The following is a 22,268-nucleotide window of genomic DNA, read 5'->3' as shown; positions in this document are numbered from 1 at the left end:
ATTTGGCCAAGTTGGAGCCGATATTCGGCTCCGAACCCACGGGTAAGAATGTAGGCGAGATTGAACTACATAACATCTAACAGTTTAAAGAAAAGCTATTGTTTACCTTTTCTATAAGCAAAGCTGTAGCACTTGTAAAAGTTAATTTTTCAGTTTAGCTCAAATAACTTAATTTTGAAGTTTTTGTAGGTTATATTTTTATCAACTGAAGGAAGGAAAAGGAAGGAGCTGCACTTGGTAACCAGCACCATTTTGTTTCTTAGATAAATAACTGCATCATTATTCACACAGGATTCCTGGTTATAGCCTACAAATTGGTATCTTTCTCTGGGAACACTTTCTTACCAATTAGAATTTATCAGGTTAAAGCCATTTGATTCAGGTGCACCTTACAAAACATGAGAAGCGTGTGCTCTTTTTTTGGAGTTATTTTAAGTATAAGCCTGGCACATACAAAAACAATCATACAAATATTAAATGAAGAGTAGAGAGGTTTGTAATTTAGATTTCCTTTTGCAGATTTTGATTAATATTACAACAGTTACTGGCATCAGCCATAAACTGCATTATCTAACTCTTCTTACCCACCGCACCTAAGGCACAGGAGGATGAAAAACATACTAAGAAAATCCTAATTTATACCCTGATTTTCCCTGTACCAATAGGAAACCACCTTGATTTGTTGGTAACTGGAACATATAACATTAGCAATAAAACTGGGGTACTAGGCATAAATATTAAAACAAGGTTTACATGGGCAATACAAAATTAAATTGTCACATATGCCCACAGTAACTGGAAGATGTATCATGAGCAAGAAAAGCTGGAATGGACATGTACACGTGTGTGTGTGTGTGTGTGTGTGTGTGTGTGTGTGTGTGTGTGTGTGTGTGTGTGTGTGTGTGTTTGTGTGTGTGTGTGTGTCCATTCAGCATACAGCAGCGTGAATTTATTGTGTGTGTGAACGTGTCTGTCCTCTAAGAAAGCAATGGGCTTCAGGAAGAATCATGCTAGAGAGAAAGTTTCAGTTTATTTCAAAAGATAAATGGATATGAACTAAAGCACCTCTTTGCAGGTTGAGAAACCACTCAGGTTTACTGGCGTTATTTGCACTCAAGGTAATGAATATTGCATCACCTATCAGAAGCAGGAATGAAGACACATAAACAATCCTGGCATTGTACCTATCCTAACCGTGATTTCTTTATTCTCCATGCTGATCTTTCAAGGAGGCACCCAGGGGAACATACGGAGGGAAAACATCACCAGGACAAGGTTTATAGGTAAAAAAAAAATCAAACCACATCATATACTTAGAGGCTTGTACTACTGTTCATTTCACTTGCCTAATTCACTCTGCAACATCTGTTACTAAAGTGTCCATCTAATCCATCTTTAACAATAGCATTACCACTGAGATTATTAGTGTCTGGCAATGGGTCTACTTAAAATGATCGAAGTTTCAGAACTTTGAACATCATATGGTCAACGACCATATGATCGAAGTTCTAAAACTTCGAACGTTCTGAATGGAGATCATAGTACAGAGCGAAATGGGAAATCTACCATCTACTTTGCTGTAGTGCGATCTCAGAGTTGGTATTTTGAATTAGCAGGGGGAGGTGCAGGGGTGGGCTTGCCCCCTGCAAAAACATGAAAGAAAGCTTTTTTTGGATTTAGTTTTTATTTTATTTGATAGACGATGTTTTAGAACTTTGATCGTATGGCCGTTGACCGTATGATGTTCAAAGTTCTGAAACTTTGATCATCTGAATTAGACCCCTGGCAACATATTCCATTCTTCTATAACCCTCTCAGAACCATTTAACGGGATGTTTTCAAATCAGTTTGGTATAGTATGACTTAATGCTTTCTTATGAGTCACAGGTATTCTAATAAGAAACCATATCTATTAGCTTTGTATATAAAAGTTGGATCACCCCCTCATAGTTTCATAGGTGGTGTATACTAGGCTAACAATAGCTAGGGCCCTTATAAGCCTAGCCGTGTAACCCAAATATGATTAATAAATTTGATTTATATAGGGGGTGATTTACTGATGGTCTCTGTCCATCAGAGTCATACAGCCAGAACAGAGGTGAATTTCTGATTAGCCATTCACTGGTCCAAGTTGCACTTAAATAGGGATGGGGGATCTCTGCTTTAAATGGATGGGAAGCCTGCAGCAGAGAATGGAAATTCTCTGGGAAAAAATATCTGTCTCTCCAACATGTCCGATTTATGTCACAAGCAAAAAAGAAGTTATGTAGTTACCATGATGTTCCATCTGTGTCATCGATCTTCATTTATCCTTGACCTTTGGGTTACGGTTCTGATCCTCAGAACCAGCTTGGTCATTACATAGCTTGTGCCATCCAAAAACTCTTGAGCTAAGACCCTACCCACAATATCCCTCTCCATATTACCACAGATTGAGTTTGCAGCTACATAGAAAGACAAAGGAATTTATAAACAGAATTGAAGAGGTAATGTCCAAGGTCAAACCTGATAAAGTTATCAGGACAAGCATCAAAGCCTCCAGGAAGTCTGCAGGAGGGGAAAGGAGGGTGCGGTGCCAAGGATAAATGAAGCTCAACAACACAGATGGAATGTTATGGTAAGTACATAACTTCTTTATCTGATGTTGTCAATCTTCATTTATCCTTGACCTTTGGGACAGAGTCCCCAGCTACTGTAGTTCCCAGGTGGCCTTATGGAAAGATATTCCTGAGAGCCATAGAGCCAAAGGATGCTCTTCCCCTGGAGACCCAATGCAATTTGTAATGAGTGATAAAAGGTATGTGGAGTAGCCCAAGTTGCTGCTGCGTATATTTCATCCATGGATGCCTTGGAATGGAAAACAACTGACATGGCTGTTGATCTAATGGAGTGCACTCTCAAAGGCACTGGTAACGTGGCTATTGATCTAGTGGCGTGCACTCTCACTGGCACTGGTAACGTGGCTATTGATCTAGTGGCGTGCACTCTCACTGGCACTGGTAACGTGGCTATTGATCTAGTGGCGTGCGCTCTCACTGGCACTGGTAACGTGGCTATTGATCTAGTGGTGTGCGCTCTTACAGGCACTGGTAACGAGGCTATTGATCTAGTGGAGTGCGCTCTCACTGGCACTGGTAACGTGGCTACTGATCTAGTGGTGTGCGCTCTTACTGGTGCTGGTAAATTAAGATTCTTTTAACTGTATATGAAAGTAACACAGTCTCTTAGCCATTTTGACAAGGTAGCTTTTGAAACAGATTTTCCCAGAGTTGGACCGGGAAAAGATACAAAACAACTGGTCCAATTTTCCAGATTCTTTAGTCCTATTGAGGTAGAAAATTAATTGTCTGTGAATGTCCAACAAATATAAAAAATATTCACCTTTGTTGGAAAAACTGGGGAAAAAAATGGGTAAGTCAACAGTTTGATTAATATTGGATTCTGCGACCACCTTAGGAAGAAAAGATGGGCTGGTTCTTAGTGAAATCCTATCCTTATGAAAAATCAAATATGGGAGTTTTGAACATAATGCTTGCATCTCAGAAATCCTTCTGGCAGAGGTAATGGCTATCAGGAAAAACAGTTTTCCATGAAAGAAACTTTAAGTGACTTTGCCACTGGTTCAAAGAGGGGAGGCACCAAAGACTGCAAAACCAAGGTCAGATTCCAAGGGGCTAGAGGGTCTTTAAACTGAGGTTTTAATTGCAAAGCCCCTTTCACAAACACTTTGCATAATCTATGGGAAATTAGTGAATGGTCTTTGAAGCCATTGTGGAAATTAGAAATGGCACCCAACTGGACCCTAATTGTTGAAGCAGAAGCTCTTTGATCAAAAAGTGTGACTAAAAACTCCAAAACATTTTCAACCTGTGCAGAGAAGGGGTTAAGATCATTATCCCACTCCCAAAGAGACAATCTCTTCCACTTGCTTAGGTAGAGTTTTCTGGTGGATGGTCTATGGGAAGCCAATAGAATTTTTTGAACTGGGGAAGCTAAATTCTTCTGCTTGCCAACTAAAGGGATTGCAGGAATAAAGCTGTAAGCTTGAGGTTCTTAAGGTCGGGGTGCACCAATCCCTGCGGGTGAGACAACAGATCCAGGACTGGGACCAGAATCCATGGACGGTGAATTAGATGAGGCCATACAAAGGGAATCTAGACTTGTTGAAGCCAGAAGTGTGCAATGAGGATCACTTTGCTACTCAACCTGCTAGCTTTCTTCAAGAAGAGAGGAATCAGAGGGAAGGGGGAAAGGCATAAAGTACACCCAAGGGCCAATCGAGAAGGACAGCATCTCTTGGGGACTCCCGCTGAGGGGGAATTAGGGCAAAATAACTGCTGCACTTGTTGTTTTGCAGTGATACAAACAGGTCACAGCAAGGCTGGCCCCAGTGATGGAAAATCTCCTTCACCACTCTGGGATTGAGAGACCACTCATGAGGCAGGAGAATACATCTGCTCAGTTAGTCCTCTATCACATTTGAGCTCCCCGGCATATGCATTGCTATTAGAAAGCGGTTGGAGGATAGCACCCACTGCCACACTCTGAGAGCTTTCTGACACAGGGGATATGATTTGATTCCACCCTGTTTGTTGATGTACCAGACCACTGACATGTTGTTTGATTGAATTGCAATAGTTCCTAGAGGGGGGCAGATTGAAAGGCTTGCAACGCTAAGAGCACTGCCCTCAGTTCCAGGACACTGATATGCAGGTTGGCTTCTATCGGGGACCAAGTGCCTTGGACTGTTCTTCCCAGAAAATGCCCCCCCACCCCATCTGTGAGGCATCCGTGGTCACTACAGCCTTGGGTTGAGGGGGAAAGGAAGGGATGACCCAAAATAATTCCCTTGGATTCCATCCACCAGGATAAGTCCATCTTGCAGCAGCTAGTGATAAGAATTGGGTACGTCACTGGATGGGTTAGGATGGAGCATTGGGATGCTAAAAGCCATTTTAACAACCGCATGTGGAATCTCGCTAGTGGAACCAAGGTAATGGTTGCTGCCATGGACCCTAAAGCTTGGAGGACTAGAAGTGCAGAAGCCTTGTCTTTGGAGAAAATGGCCTGTACTTGGGATTTTATCTTCTGTAGCATGTGAAGAGGAAGGGAAGCTGCACAAGAGATGGTATTCAGACAAGCACCTATTAACTCTAGACCCTGAGTGGGAATTAGCTCTGATTTTGATTGATTCACTGTAATGTCCAGATGAGCAAACAGGTGCAGTATGAAGTCTGCTGCTTGACGCAGTAGATGCCTGATGGAAGTGGTTATAAGCCAGTCATCTAGATAAATAAACAGCCGGAATCCATGCAGTCTCAAGTGAGTTGTTACTGCTGCCAGACACTTGGCGAATACCCTGGGAGCTAAGTTGAGACCAAAGGGCAGCACTCTGAACTGAAAATGAAAGTCTCCTAGCCAAAAGCAGATGAACCTTCTGGAGCATTTGTCCATTTTTATGTGGTGATACACATCCTGAAGGTCTATACAGCACATCCAATCATTTGCCTCTAGAAAAGGAAGTATAGACTGAACTGTGACCATCCAGAATTTTCCTTGCTGAACAAACTTGTTCAGAAGGCTGAGATCTAATATTGGCCTCAAGTCCAGAACTTTGAGTAAAATCCAGATCCTATCTGGTCTGATGGGACTTCTTGGATGACTTTTTTTCTAGCAGCTTTTGAATCTCTAAGGCTGCTTGGTCCCTCTGATTGGGTGGAACATCAGGGAGGCTTTGTTTTGATCTTAGAAAAAGAGTGAAGGGAAGGGAATATGGTAACCTCTGCCAATGGTCCTCTACACCCATACATCTGAAGTTATTTGTCACCAGGCTCTTGAGTGCAGTGAAAGTCTTCCCCGACTGCTTCCAGAGGTAAACAATCGGGCCCCCTTTCAGGAGTGCTGGTAGGACTGTCCAGAGAAAGAATCTGTGGACCTCTGATTTTGTCAAGCCATGGGGTCAGCATCTTCCATTAGAGATCCCCCTCTGCCCCGAGGGGAGCCTTCATCACATGTGTCCTGAAAAGGCCCTTGGGATTTTTGGAACCGCATCTTACCGCTCCTCTGATTCCTAGAGTAGGACCGTTGGGGAGCAGAAAAAAGTATGCCCTCTGCAGATAGGGCCTTTCAATCCTTCTCACACCTGGTTAGAATTTCTTTGACTTTGGGGCTGAATAAACATGATTCTTCAAAGGGAGCATTGACGAAGGAAGACTTGAATGGCTCTGCAAACTCGCACAAGTGCATCCAGGTGTGTCATCTTATAGCAATGCCTGAACTGGCTGCACTGGTCACTTCTTTGGCTGCATGTACAATGAGCCTCATGGATGAGTTGGAAATAGACTCCAGGGTGGCTAACTGGGTGGCCACGTTATCCTGGACCCCCTCAGACACAGCTCCTGCTAGGGTATCTGATAGCTCCTTAATCAGGTCCCTCTGGAGCCTAGTGAAATGAGCCATAAAATTCAAAGACCTTAACTTGTAGGTCGGTGAAATATACACCCACTTTCTATCTCCCTGGACTCTCAGTTAGGGGGATGAACAGAGGAACTCTCTTCAGCTAGTTTCTTTTTGGTGGCTGCCACCACCTCCATAGCATCTACTGCTAACCCCTTTGCCCAATGCTGGTGGTCCTCTGGAGCAGATAGTATTTTGTCAGGTCTCTAGGGAATTGGTTCTATGGAATCAGGAACCTTCCAAGCCTGCTGACAATCAATTTAATAAGATTGTCAGTGGGAGCGGTCACACAAGAAGTAGATGGGTGAGCAACAAAGGCTTGAAAGTACACTGATTCCTCAGAGTTAGGGTCTTTGGGCTTGCAGTTACCCCTCTGTTTCAGAATCTCTAAGATGCCGCTGAAGGAAATGTCTTCCACTGGTGGCTGCGGGAACCCTCCCCATCATTGAAGTCCGTGTCTTCCGTGACCACTTCCTCAGGAAAATCTAAGTGTTTCCTCTTAGACTTCTTTTTCCAGGGTGGCTCCTCAGTGGGAATCTCTGAGGAGGACTCAGAAGAAAGTACAGTTTTGTACCTACCATAAATGTAGATGTTCGAGTGTTCACCCTGCTGCAGTCATCACACTTGGGTTATCCTGTCATCAGGCAGTCCCGCAGTCGGCCGGATTTCCAAAGTCTTGGTCCGACGTCGGTTGCTATCGCCTCATCCTTGACGTCAGTGCGCCAGGGGTATATATATTGCAACCGACGCCATTTTCTTTAGTTTTTCTTGCCCCAGATGTCAGGTGCCCCCAAAAAGGTGATCCAAATTAGTATCAAAAGGTGTGAACACTGTACAGACACAAAAAAACCTTCAGCTATAAGCAAATACACCAGTAAGGCATAGCAAAGATTTAGCCAGTAGATCAGAGGGGTTGGAGGGAGGGTAACCTGGACTGCAGCAGGGTGAACACTCGAACATCTACATTTATGGTAGGTACAAAACTGTACTATGTTCATCATGTTACCCTGCTGCAGTCATCACACTTAGGTTGAGTCCCAAAGCTAAGGCAGGGTGGAGGCATCATAGAGGGTTAATAGAGGCAATGAGGCCCTGCAGAACTGCAGTGGCGAAGCCTGCCCTGGACTTAGAGTAAAGAAGTAAGTGATAGTGTTTGGTGAAGGTGTGTACAAAACTCCAAGTTGCAGCTTCTAAAATTTCCTTGGTAGGAACCCCCCTGAGAAAGGCTGTAGAGGTAGCTGTTGCCCTGGTAGAGTGGGATCTAATGGTAGGAAGAACTGGTTTCCCATGATGGGTATAGCAGAATTGTATGCAATGGCCTATCCATTTAGAAATGGTTTGCTTGGATATGGCCCTCCCTTGAGAAGCTGTAGCATAGGAAACAAAGAGCTGTTCAGTTTTTCTGAAAGCCTTAGTTTTATCCAAGTAGTAACGAAGCTGCCTGTGAATGTCCAAGGAGTGCAGGAGTCTCTCACCTTTGTTCTGTGGATTGGGGAAGAAAGTGGGTAGGTGGATGGTTTGATTTAAAGCTACACTGGAAACCACCTTTGGCATGAAGGAAGGGTTAGTTCGTAGAGAAACTCTGTCTTGATGAAAAATGAGGAAAGGTTCCACTGCCATAAGTGCCTGTAATTCTGAGACTCTCCTAGCAGAAGTTATTTCCAGGAGCAGGGCAGTCTTCCAAGATAGGAACTGAAGGTCTGCAGAAAAAGCTGGTTCAAAGGGAGGTAGCGTTAGTTTTTCCAGAACAAAGTTGAGGTCCCAAGTTGGTGTAGGAGCTCTTCTAGGTGGTCTAATGTTTTTTGCCCCTCTGAGGAACTGCCTTAGGAGAGGATTTGAAAATAAAGTTAGATTTGTGTCGTAGTGAGCTGAAATAGCTGATGCATGGATCTTAATTGAGGAGAAGGAAAGTCCTTTATGCAACATCTCAGCTAAATACTGCAGAATGTGAGGCATATGAGGCTGAGTTGTGTCTTGGCCTTTAGCTTGGTTCCAAGCAGAAAACCTTTTCCATTTGTCCGAGTAAGCCTTCTTGGTGCTTGGCCTCCTGGCTTCTAGAATAACATCCAGTACTGCTTGTGAAAGAGGTGCAGGTTGGATACTTAATTGATTTGCCATGCAGCCAGGTTTAAGGTTTTGATCTGGCAGTGTAGAATCTGATTGTTCTGCTGCGTGAGCAAATGAGGTATTTGAGGCAATATCCATGGTGGACTATGAGCCATATTCTTCAGTAGCGGGTACCAGTGCTGGCGTGGCCAGTCTGGGGCTATGAGAATCATTCGAGGTTTCTCCTTTTTGACCTTCAAAAGTACCTTTGTGAGAAGAGGTAATGGAGGAAAGGCATATGTTGTTAGGTTTTTCCAACTGAAGGAGAGAGCGTCCACTTTCCAAGCTTGATGGTGGAATGTCCTTGTACAAAATTTCGTCAGCTGGTAGTTTTGAGGACTGGCAAACAGGTCTATATTTGGTAGGCCCCATCTTTGAGTTATCATTGTAAATATTTGTAGGTCTAGCTTCCACTCGTGGGGATCTTTGATGTTTCTGCTTAGGTCATCTGCCAATGTATTTTTCTGTCCTGGCAGGAATTGAGCTTGTAACTGGACTTGGTAGGCCAGAGCTGTGTTCCATAAGATTATTGCTTGCCTGCAAAGAGGGTAGGAATGTGTGCCCCCTTGTTTGTTTATGTACCACATTACTGTGGTGTTGTCCGTCTTTATTGCAAGTTGTCCTGGCTGTAGTAGATCCTTGAAGGCTGTCAGAGCTTTCTGTACAGCTAGCATCTCTTTTTGGTTTATGTGCAGTTTTCTTTGTTCTGCAGTCCATAGGCCTTGAATGCATTGCCCTGCCATGTGTGCCCCCAGGCATAGTCTGAAGCATCTGTTGTGATAGTTTGCCTGGGTGGGGGCAAGGTGAAAGGCTGACCCTTCTTGAGGTGACAAGCCTGTGCCCACCATAGAAATTCCTGTTGAAGGCAGGGAATGAGAGATATCACTGTGTCCAAGCTGTGGCTGTGTTGAGACCATACGCTTTTTAGGTACCACTGTAATTTCCTCATATGCAGTTTTGCAAATGGTATTATCAGAATGCAAGATGCCATGAAGCCCAAAGCCTGCAGAATTTTTCTTGCAGTTAATTGGGTCTTTGTTGCCATTGTCTTGAAATATTGAGTCAGTTGTAATTGCTTGTCTGGTGTAAGATAAGCCTTCTGGGCCGTTGTGTCCAAGCTGGCACCCAGGAATGTCATTTTTTGTGAGGGTACTAGTTTTGACTTCTTTTCGTTTACTGTGTACCCCAGACAATTTAGTAGATGCTTCACAAAAGCCAGATGTTGTAGGAGAATGTCTTTTCTTTCTGCTTGGATGAGGCAGTCGTCCAGGTATGGATATATTTGAATTCCTCTTTGTCTGCAGTATGCAATTACTGGTGCCAGGCATTTTGTGAATACTCTGGGCACAGTAGATAAGCCAAAGGGCAGTGTAGAAAATTGATAATGGGTTGAACCTGCAATTAAACGGAGGTAGCTTCTGCAACTTTGTCTGATGGGGACATGCAGGTATGCCTCCTTGAGGTCCAACGTTACCAGCCATGCTTCTTTGCCCAACATGGGAAGTAGCTGCTGTAGTGTTAGCATCTTGAATTTGGGAACTTGTAGGTACGTGTTTAGAATTGAAAGGTCCAGAATTGGTCTCCAAGCATTTTCTTTTCTGGGTACTAGAAAGAGTCTTGAGTAAAATCCTTGGCCTTGCTCTTGAGTTGGTACCCTTTGAATGGCCCTCATGGCCATGAGAGCTGTAATTTGTTTTTGAGCCTCTGCCCTTTGATTTTGTGGCAGGTTTGGCATTCCTCTTTTTATTGGAAGGTGTGAAAGTGGAATCTGTATCCTCGTAAAATTATGTCTAGGACCCATTTGTCCTTTGTGACCATGTTCCAGTTGTCTGCAAATAGTGCTAGTTTTCCCCCCAGGGGGGCTGACAAAAGAGCTATGTTTGGCCAGCTGAGGTGCAAGTCATTAAGTTTGCCTTCTGGTGGATTGAGACCTGTCTTCTCCTCCCTTCTGGGTTGGAGTGCCCCATTGGCGAGGTTTATACTGAGCTTGTGGTTGTCCTCTGCCCCTTGGGCGCCTGTATTTACCCCTCTGAGGCCTGTCAGTGGCTGGAAAGGACCAATTTTTTGTTGGCCAGTTTCTGCTGAAGTGAGGGGGTTGTACATGTAGGAAATCTTTAACTGTCTGCATTGATTTTGCCTTATCTTCCATTTTCTTTAAAACTTCTTCTGCTTTAACACCAAAAAGAACATCCTGTTGTAAGGGAGCATCTAGTAGTTTTGTTTTAACATGATCAGGCAGACTTTGTTCCTTTAACCAGGCATGCCTACATATAACTGATCCAGTGACGGCTGCTCTGCAGGAGGCCTCTAAAGAATCAAACCCACATTGTAAGGTATGTTTGCCCACCTGCTCGGTGGCGTGCAACAAATCCTGTACTTCTTTGAATTCAAATTGTTGAGGGAGGGTGGTTATCTTTTGTCTTAAATGAGAGATCAGAAATTGCTGATACTTAAGCATATGGAATTGACAGTTTAGTGCTCTCATAGCTAAAGTGGCAGAGGTGTAAACCTTTTTCCCCCATCTGTCTAGTGCTCTTGAATCCCTTTCAGAAGGTACTGGATTTTTAGCCATGGAAGCCTTAGCCCCCTTGGGACCCTGGGAGATAGTCTCTGGGTCAGATATTGGGCTTTTGTAAAGGAATTTGTGGGAATCAGGTACTCTGTAGTATCTGTCAGGCTTGGCCGGGGCAGGAGGTAGAGAGTCAGGGTTGAAACTGGATTCTAAATAGACATCATCCACAATGTCCAAAACAGGAGGGATGGCTAGGGGTCTGTGTTGGGGGAGTAAAAGAAACTCTCTGAGCCTTTTCTTGGAATCAGAGTAATCCTGACCTTCCCAGTGAAAATGTTCCCTCATGGTGTGTAAAGTTTCCCCAAAAGAGTAATCTTCTGGAGGGGAAGCTGAGGGAATAGAGTCTTCAGCATCAGAATCTTCATAAGGAGAGAAGGAATAGTCTTGGTCCTCAGAGGAATCCGAAGAAATAGACAGTTGTTCAGAGGAAGCAGAATCCTCCTCTTGTCTAGGCCTTTTGTCAGGGGGAGGCTGAGAACCCCTGATAAGAGAAATCATATCTTCAGTCATCTTGAGCATCTGTTTCTTAGGCATAGGGCCTTGAACAGGAGACTGAAGTGAAGCCTTTTTTGATTTAGAAGGAGTCTTCGACTTGGAAAACGTTTTGACTGTAAGAGTCGTCGGTCTGAAAACGCCTTCAGAAACCAATGGCGTTTCAGAAGCACCGACGTCCTTGGAAGGTAAATCGTCGGAAGGGCCTGAAGTAAAAGGCTGCGTCGGCCTAGTACATTCCGTCAAAATATCTGTAGCAGTCTCGGGTTCCAGAACTGCGGTAGTCAGAGGCTGCGTCGGAGCCTCACTGATAACCGGAGAACCGGAGACCGGATCAACCGAGGCCTTGGAATCGGGCTTAGGCCCGGGCTGTCGGTCCTTGTCCCTGCGCTTTTTGTGCACGCCGGTAGTCGGCAGCTCCAACGGCATGGTATAATTAAATTTTCTACCAAAAAAGTGTTGTGCGAAATCAAATCGTCTTTTAATAGTACGTTTATTAAATCTAGCACAAAAACGACAAGAAGTGACGTCGTGATCAGGGCCTAGGCAAGGTATGCAGTAAGAATGAAAATCCTTATGAGGTATTTGCTTCCCACAAGAAATACAATTGTTAACTTTTTCTGACATCGGTCTGAGGCAAGAAAAGTTTCCCCAATGGGGTACTTAGCTTTATAGAAGACTTCGGTCTGAAATTCGAAAATCTCAGGAGTCGGCCGACCGGCACTTGCGAACTGCTTCTGCTTCGGGCACCGCGCGGCAAGAAAGATGAAAGAAAATGGCGTCGGTTGCAATATATATACCCCTGGCGCACTGACGTCAGGGATGAGGCAACAGCAACCGACATCGGACCAAGACTTTGGAAATCCGGCCGACTGCGGGACCACCTGACGACAGGATAACCCAAGTGTGATGACTGCAGCAGGGTAACACGATGAACATCAGGGGCCCTGTGCAGGAGGATCTTGCAACCTAGGTTTCCCCTGTCCAAGCATGGAGGTTAGTGGTAGCTCTGGACAAGAAGTAGTCTTGGGATAAAACTCGGACACAGAAGGGGCCAGCTGACAGTCCACAGCGGCCAATGCCCTCTCCATTACCTGGAAGGTAGGCCCCCTGAAGAGGGATGGGAGCCTGGAACCAAAAAAGACAACCTCAGAACCGAGGTCACACTCTGCTCCAAGAGACCCACCTCCAAAGCAGGAACTGAGTAACAGCCCACAGCTGCTGAGGTTCCCAGAGTCAAGGGTGAATCTGAATAAAAATCTGGAGCTGATCCAAAACTCCTGGACCTGACAGCAGAGCTACGGCCCTGGGAGTCCATTGGTTCCGAAGGAACCAAAGAAGTTAGGGTAGATCCTGGAACTGAAGAGAGGGAGGCTGTTGGCATCAGAGCAGCTGGAACCAGAGAGATTGGAGTGGGAAGCTCTAAGCCCTCCGAGGAGGTTAGAAGAGGAAGATTTGGTGGAGTCCTGGGAGAAAAAGCCATAACTCCAGAAGGGAGAGGGGCCTGGGAGGAGACAGAAAGACCCCTGGCCACTAGGAGCTGATCCGCCAACCTCACATCTACTTTGCTGAGACTCCTGGAGGAAAGAACAGCTAATCCTGAAGGGAACTGGGAAAGTACCCCATGAAGGGGTCAATACAGGGTGAATATCTTGTCCTGGGTGTAAAAATTATGCCTGATTTCAGCACTAATAGAGGTTCCAGTGCCTGCATAGGTGCAGCAGGACAGGTCGGCACTGACCAGGAAACTGAAGATGTTGGTACCAAAGAGACTGGCACCGAGGTTTGTGGTGCCTTAGTAGATGGTGCAGAGGAGGTTGCCTGTTCCAAAAGTTTCAGAACCTTAGCCTTCGGGTCCACCGAAGTGGTGGGAGCAGAAAGCATATGCTTTTTTGCCATTGGCACCGAAGGAAATGTTGGCACCAAGTGACTTTTCTTGGTTCCAAAGTCTGATTTAGAGGGCGACATGTCAGCCTTGGACAAAGCTTCCTCAAAAGAAGACTTAATTATCCCTAATAGGTAGAGAAAGGGAAAGATATTACCAACTATGGTAGGAGACAGCTACCTACGGAAGGAGAGAAAGAGAGGGGAAGGTACTACCAATGATGGCAGAGACAGAATACCATATGGTAGGAACAAACACTCACTCAACCAGAAAATGGGTAGAAGAGATAAAGAATATACAAATATATATCTAGATAAAGAAAAAGGTAAGGTTAACTATTAACAACAGAAGAAAGTTTTACTTAGCTGCAAGAGAAAACGGCTGACGCGTCTTACGACAAGAGTGGCAAATGGGATCTGAGGTAATATGGAGAAGGGTATTGTGGGTAGAGTCTTAGCTCGAGAGTTTTTGGTTGGCATGACCTATGTAACGGCCTTTGCTGGTTCCGAGGATTAGAACCATAACCCAAAGCTCAAGGTTAAATGAAGACTGACAACGTCAGATTATAGGTCTTTTAATCAAGCATCTGTTAGAAACACAATGAGATGATGCATACTTGTTTAGTATACCTCCATTAAGTAGTGTGATTTGACATGAATCTCAGTGATTAACAGTGATGTACAACAGAAATAACAGTGGTCTTGAATGGTGCACAGAAATGCATAATACAGCACTGTGTGTTATGCATGTCTGTGCTGCAGTTGAAGAGTAAAGCTGTGTGGCATGAAAATGCTGTATACCACAGCCAGGAATAGCAGCTTTAACATGGATGATATACCTTTCTACACACAGTTGCTTAGTAAGGTATAGTATACCTTACTAATTACACCTTACTTAGCTGCTGTTCCCAGTAACACTGTGCTCTGTTGACATGTCTAAGAGCAACTCATAACAGATATTCACTAATTAAGCATAATGGCAGATCAAAGATCATTACTACAACAATAATGATGGGATATGGTACTATCCTGATGGAATCTGGTCCTATCCAAGAACAAACTGATGGAACTTGGCGACATCTCTGTGTGAGGCCAGAGGAAGCATGATTTGAGTCGTGGTAGCAGGTTTCCTGCACTACAGGGAACTCCATTGCTGGTAAGCTTTTGTCTACCTTTCAAGAGAGTTAATTTTCTACATCATTATACGTAGCATGGCAAAAAGTAACTGAAATACTGGGGAATAATGACTGCAGCAGATTATAATCAGAAAACAATTGTATAGAAAGTCAATTATATGTCAACAATAGACACCCTTGTAAATACTTTATTTTGGTTTTAATGTTAGATATCTGTTTAGAGGTTTTAGCCTACCTTTTTAAATAATTTGTAAATACTTCATTGTCATAAATAACCTGCATTCATGTTTTCTTGTTTTTGGAAATGAATAAAAATATTTAAAAAAAAAAAAAAAGAGAGTTAATTTTCAGTTTTTGTTTTACTTTAGTGCAATATGCTCATCAGATCTGTAGCCTGTGCAATATAAGAGTAGAGAAGAATTCCTTCCATGATACAAGAAGCTTTCTCTGAGGTGACCACAACACCCTTCAACGATGATGCATCTCTGCGCAGTCTTAAGAAATTCACAAGAATAGTCTTAATCCTTATTTGCTAATAAATTCAATTTGTTTAGTTTTTTGTATTAGAATTGTAATACATATTTAAAGGAAGAGTACATCCCCTCCTGATTTTACCTCAAACTGTGGCCAGTTCATTTGCATACCAGGACCATGGCAACCACGGAACCACCTTAAATCCTCTTGCGGGTCTGCCTGTCGTATCAGCTGCTCAAGCTCACGATACACATTTGCGTAGCTGAAAGGCAAAGATGCAAGCAGAAAATTGATTAAATAAGGTATTTAACAGCGAAAGCACCTTATAGCTGCAACAAAAATATGTTTTTTTTTATATAAGAAGTGAAAATATTCATTCCAGCTTGTTCCCTATCACAAAGTGTGTGACATGACCCTATGAGTACTGACACTTGAAAATGATTAATTATCAGTGAGTCAAATAAAAAAGAAATGCCAAAACTAGGTGTTACATTTTTAAAGCATTTTTTGCAAGGGCTTTGTCCCTTACAACCCCCAACAGTGGGGGTGCTGTGCCCCCATCCAGCTGCTACTTATGTAAACTAATTAAATGACTTAGGGTAGTGGTCTCTCAACAAGCTGGCTTTCAAGGAAATCAGTAAAAATCAAGATCTTCAAAAAACTGGTATATGGCAAGCTAGGACTTCAGACACTGGCTTTCGAAATGATTGATCTAACCCCAAAAAAGAGTATCAAATGCCCTTTGTTACTTATTCCGAGGTGCAGCTCAGTAACCTTACACAACATAGCATCCTGAAGTGTAACAGGGATATTCGTATCGCCTTCGAATATTATAATAAAATCCAACCAAAGCAATATCGTGGGACTGAAGACTAACATAAAACCGCATAAAAGAAAAACACACTGTGTGAAAAACAAAAAAGTACAATGTACCAGTGTAGCATTTTCATCTCAAACCAAATATCAGAAACTTCATCAGAACATGGTATACAAATCCATGTTAAAAGAGACAAGTGTAAACATAGAGCCAGATTCATGGACACCTACAACAAGTCTGAACCAAGTGCACACTGTTCTAAATGAATAAACAAGTGCAAACATAGGGCCAGATTCATGAACACCTACACCAAACCTGAACTAAGTGCACACTGTTCTGAACGAATAAACAACTGCAAATATAGAGCCAGATTCATGGACACCTACACCAAGTCTGAACTAGGTGCACATCATTCTGAATGAATAAACAAGTGCAAACATAGGGCCAGATTCATGAACACCTACACCAAGCCTGAACTAAGTGCACACTGTTCTGAACGAATAAACAACTGCAAATATAGAGCCAGATTTGTGGACATCTACACCAAGTCTGAACTACGTGCACACCGTTCTGAACGAATAAACAAGTGCAAACATAGGGCCAGATTCATGAACACCTACACCAAGCCTGAACTAAGTGCACACCGTTCTGAACGAAGAAACAACAGAAGCAGAACTCCTATCTTCTTAGTCTTAATTTTACATTTCCTACTGATTTTCTTGCAACTTTAAATATCAAGGGGGATTTATAAAGGTTCCAACAATGTGTCGACTATGTCTACTCTTAGTATAATCTTTCTGAGTGAATAGACAGCACAAAAAATGTTGTAGGGATGCCCTTGAATACAGATTGTGTAAACTTAGTGTACACCTAGTGTAGGTGTTTGTGAATCAGTGCCCTCAATTAACAGTAGTCAAATATCACCAAGTGCTAGACATGCAAAAGGCATACAAAAAGAATATACCTGGCTACCATAATTAATCTAAAAACTCATTTGATAAGCAAGTAAAAATAGTGTTGAATAAACTAAGACCATAAAAAATGAGTGGATAACAAATATAGACAATAAAATCAGTAATGAAAATTACTAAAACTAATGAATGAAAGTAATTAAATATTTAATTTAAATAATCTTACATAAATAACTCAACAAAATAAAATGCAATAAAGTGCAGTATCAGTGAAAATAGGGGAGATAACTTATTTTGCAATCATGTCGATCCACCAAATTGCTTTTAACTAAATGCTGTTCTTTTGAGAAAAAAAATAATAGCCACAGACCACTTTTGGTGATCACAAAAAGAAGGCTTTTTTGCAGAGAACAAACCTCCTGCACCCCCCATTTGCAGGGAGATCCCCACATAACCTGTAATTATACATACCAACTCTTTAGACCACAGAATATTAGGGAAGACTGAAAATTCAAATGAATTCAAATGATGCTGAACGTTTTCAGCTATTACACCTTGACTTAACAACCTTCTTCTTCAAAAAGGGGTTAGACAACTAGACTGGTATCCACAAATTCACCTCTGGTATGGCTGGCCTGTTGTGGTGGAGGTACAGGCAATGCATAAATGGCCATTGAACCAAGCTGCCTTGTATTTTCTATGATTTTATGATGGGTACAAGCAGTGGAAATTAAGCTCTTTTACAGGGTTTCTGGACACACACTTTCCATAACAGAGTGAGAAGCTTAGATGTCCAAGAGAAACTCAAACATACTGCTTCGATTTTTTTAGTTTGAGATAAGCCATTTAAAGTGGTTTATAGCAAGAATAAAAAGACACCTCTCACTGGGAGGAGGCTTTCTTGACATATGTGTGATACGAGGAAGAGAGTATACATCTCAGCTTGACAGGAAATGTTCAAGGTACCACAGGTTAAGCAAGCCCAAGACTGCTGCTAGGGAAAGTAAAGTCTTGTCTGTATTTTTCAGGTTACTACCAATGCAACCTCTCCAGAACAACTGGTTTACACAATACCACTGTTTTATAATTACAGTTTTTCCTCATAACTATTAAAGTTTCCTCTGTTAGAATCTAACAACCTGAAAACTTCCATTACATTAAATTCACAGCAAATATATACATATAAACATATATATATATATATATATATATATATATATATATATATATATATATATATATATATATATATATATATATATATATATATATTCCTGTTTCTCAAAGCGCAAATGCAGCATAGATCACAATCACAAATATAGTGTGTTACACTTATAGCATCAGAAGGAAACCAATACCTTTCTCCAAAAATGTGATTTTTTTTTAAATAATTGGATATGCTTGAATAAAAAAAAACATTGAGAACTGTGAAATTGCAATGAAAACTTTATGCTGTCTCTGTTCTATTACTTAGAAAACACAACCTAATTAAAATTATAAATGAATGCTTGAATATGCTGTACAGAAAATTTTACTTGAAAATATCAAATAATTTCAGAGCTATGTAACTATATTTTAGTTACCACCAGTAGACAACACAGTGTCAAAGTTTCATTCTAATTCAATTTCCGCATCAGTACTACATGCCTAGTAGATTAATTCTGTAGTATCATCAGCTTTTGCAAAGCACCCAACATTGGACAAAAAACAATTTTCTAAGCAGTAAGTAAAGTAACCCAAAAGAAGACATTCTTACTAGAAGGTCCACAACATTTCAGTGGGGTTTATAAGATTTTAAGTACTTTAGCACCTTGAGCTTCCTTAATTTCCTTAAAGGTAACATTTCAAGTTTTATTATATCAGTTTTATGTAAGGGGGTGAATATGACTTCTTTTCAGGGAGGGGAATGTAATACATGTCCTCAACATTTCTGAACAGTTACTACAGCAGAACTAAAAGTCATATGTATTTCTCGATAAGGATTTTATTTTTGTCAGTGGAAATAGGCAATCACCCAAATTCCATGTTCTAACAATAGCAGATTGTTCTGTGCAACTTAAACATTATGCTGTATGTAGATCTTTAAGACTGAAATGGCAGTCGTAACAGCAATGAGTACCCAGTGGCTGAGAGATAGGACCAACACTGAGGAATAGGACAGCTCATGGTTGAATGTTAGGACACAGAAGGTTGTGGTGAAAGGGTCAATAACAGGAATTAGGGAAGTGACTAGTGGAGCACCACATGGTTCTGTCCTGTGTCTAGCACTCTTCAGTGTGTTTCTGTCTGACACATCTGAGTGAATAAAAAACAGGGCCAACCTGTAATATGTGTATCAGTTGAGGATAGGGGAAAGGCTGAACAAGTGGGCATAAAGGTGGCAGTCGACGTTCAGTCCAAAGAAATATAAAGTACTGCATGTGGGCCATAACAATCCTATGTGAAGTATCAGCTTGGAAGAGTGGAATGGATGGCCATACAGTGTAGTGATTTTAAATACTCAGGTATTAAACAGAAACAGTATTCACACTGCATTAAATTTAAGGAAGCACTATTGAACTTTTTGTACTTCTCATATCTCACTCGGATGTACTCATGTGGTCATATTCTCTATCCGATGTCTTGTAACACAGACTTTATCTGTCAGCGCTCCTTTACATACTTCTCAACCATATACTGTCATGTTTAACATCTCCTTTTCCTCCGCCTGGACACGGTTTTAAATAAACATGTTGATACTGCAAATTGTCTCCTAATTTGTTAGCAGCTAGATAAGCTGGCCATGGGATATCATTCTGTGCAATAAACTGCCTGAATGCTCATGTTATAACTTTTGCCAGATCTGTAACACTGCAGTAAAAAATGGTATAAAATGTAGTCACTCCTGTCAGTAAGCAGATGATAGGTTTAGTACTAAAACCAAATACGCTCATTTGCAAAATTATCTGTTTACCATTTGTCAATGTAGCCCAAATTATGAGAATAAATCTAAGTTGATTATGGTTACTTAAGTCAAAGAAAGACGTTACTTTAACTAAATCTACATTCTAAAATTCCTTACTTTTTAAAATATTTTTTTTTCAATTTCAAATTTAGTAAAGTTTTTGGGAAAAAAAAACTAAGCACTTGCAGCAAAAAATACAATATTAAAACACTATAAATAAATACTAATGGTACTGAGAAGCACTGATTCTAAGAATTCTGAAAGGTAGATCTTAAGCAGCCTCTTAAAACTGGCCAGCAGGGGAAACTCAACCCCTGGGGAAAAAGATTCCAAAAGTGGTATCTGATGACAAAAAGCACGGCAGTGAAGTTTTCCTAGTCCTGGACTCTCTTCTAACAACCTCAGGGATGAGCAGCGCAGTGTTTTTGGAGGACTGCTTGGGATTAGGATAAGGGCAACTTGTGCACCCTGTCATATAGGGTTAAGTATTCAACATAAGAATGTTGAAACTAATTCTCAAGATGTTATTTGTAGTCAGTAACAGGTTGCATGAGTAAACATCTAAATTGCAGAATTCTGCATCACGAGTAAACATCTAAACTGCAGAATTCTGCATTAGGGTAACCAATTTAGTTCCATGTCAGGAATCCCAAATTAAAGGGAGTTTCCCTAAGATAACAGATATCAAAAGGACCTTCTTTAATTTCATCACTTTTAAGCATAAAATCAGTTCTATCATGTACCCAGCACAGACTGAAAAGAAGTCACAGAGCATCCTAAAATGCTTGCACCTATTTTCAGTAAACCTTCACTTGTTGTACGATTAGGTCAACAAGCAGTATACAGTTAGGACTGGATTTAGTTAGCAATTCAACTAATTCTCATTTCAAGATGTCTGGTATTTAATTCTTTAACTTATGTGAAAATGGCATGCAGAATGTCCCTACATGGCCTCCCTCATATTTTTCTATATAATGTTAAATCTTCATTAAATTACATTACTTTACATTACCATGACAGGAGAAGAAGACAAAAAGTCCATCTACAAGCCCTTTTAACTGCCTTATCATTCTACATCCTTTCTACCCCCATGTCCCATGTCCTCATGAATGCTTTTGTGGATTCCCTCTCCATCACCCATTCTTCTAGTCCACTGTATGGGTATACAATACCCTCTTTGCAAAAAATACTTCTGGAGATTTAGAGAGTAGTTCCTACAACCTACACCTGTACCCTTCTGGGTCTAGGACACATGCTCAACTAGCATATGTCCGAATCACAAAACATCCAATACACATACACGAAAGCACTTAACATCGAAAAGCGCTTCCATGTATGTATAGTTCAAAAAAAAAATCTACGTTTCACCCCCCCACACACCCTACTTTATTATTCTCACTCTGAGATCGCACTACAGTGGGCAAAAGGGCATTTTCCCTTACCCGCACTGTAGTCCAATCTACAAAACAGGCACACATACACGGAAGCGCTTGTTGATGTTAAGCGCTTTCGTGTATGTGTGTTCGATATTTTGCGATTCGGACATATGCTAGTCGAGCATGTGTCCTAGACCCACCCTTCTATGTGCCTCTGTCCTGTTAAGAATGACCCCTTTACATTTCTCTGATCTTTACCTTGTGCATCTCACATCTCTCTTTCCTCTCCATTCAACTGATCTTTCTGGAATCTTTCCTCTGGATTGCTTCCAGAAGCCTGATCCCTCTTTCCTTATATGGCAAACAGAAGTGCACACAGTACTCAAGATGTGGCCGATAAAGGCTGAGTAGAGTGGAGGCAGTAACCTCCCCCCCAAGGATGCACTCTAGCATTCTCTCTGCTGCTTCCACTGCACACTCAGTCTTGTCCATGTGTGGTCAGCACCCCCCCCCAAATCCAACAGAATGTGACAAAATTTGCTTTTTGTATATTCCCTCTCTCATTGGATATCCTCCCTGATTTAATCCAAACCATTCATATTATACTTTTAGACAGCTTTAGATGCAAGACTGGGTGACTATAAGTTGCCTTCTGGTATTACTGACACCATGCGCTACACAGACATTAGGCTTAGAACATGGCCACCTATTTCTGAACCTACGAATACATCTACATTGAGCTACTCCTACATCAGAACAAGAACTCCTGCATGGTTTTTCATAAAGAGATTCTGTAACTAAAAACATGCTATATCCCCCCCCATACAGATGCACACAAAACAGCATGAATAATGGAAGTATGTACATGCTCTTGTACTACACCTAAATCACTACGTACTGTCTACTGTCTATAGATGAATGTTCAGACTATTCCTGCAGTGGCAGGGGTCACTACTAGGTATAGCCAACAGACTGGTCAGTTTTGTGCACTTCGCTCATAACAACCATACATAAATGACATGAGCTGGCTGACAAACTCCATAATTATCAGAATCATAGATTGTACTGGTATAAGTTCAGAACTAAATTTATTATTTTTA

General features: G+C 41.7%; 1 protein-coding gene across 2 annotated transcripts in view; it reads right to left on the bottom strand.

The window, feature by feature from the left end:
- Positions 1–22,268, bottom strand: part of PACSIN1 (protein kinase C and casein kinase substrate in neurons 1) — a 1,250,130-nt gene that overhangs the window by 220,176 nt on the left and 1,007,686 nt on the right. For both annotated transcript variants that reach the window (XM_044076554.1, XM_044076555.1), the window contains exon 7: positions 15,262–15,382. In XM_044076554.1, the coding sequence (XP_043932489.1) occupies positions 15,262–15,382 (121 nt within the window). The remainder of the gene's footprint in view (positions 1–15,261; positions 15,383–22,268) is intronic.

Source organism: Protopterus annectens, chromosome 7.part0 (genome assembly GCF_019279795.1).
Source record: "Protopterus annectens isolate FY-2018-M chromosome 7.part0, PAN1.0, whole genome shotgun sequence".
NCBI lineage: Eukaryota > Metazoa > Chordata > Ceratodontiformes > Protopteridae > Protopterus > Protopterus annectens.
This window is presented reverse-complemented; position numbering and strand designations above follow the sequence as displayed.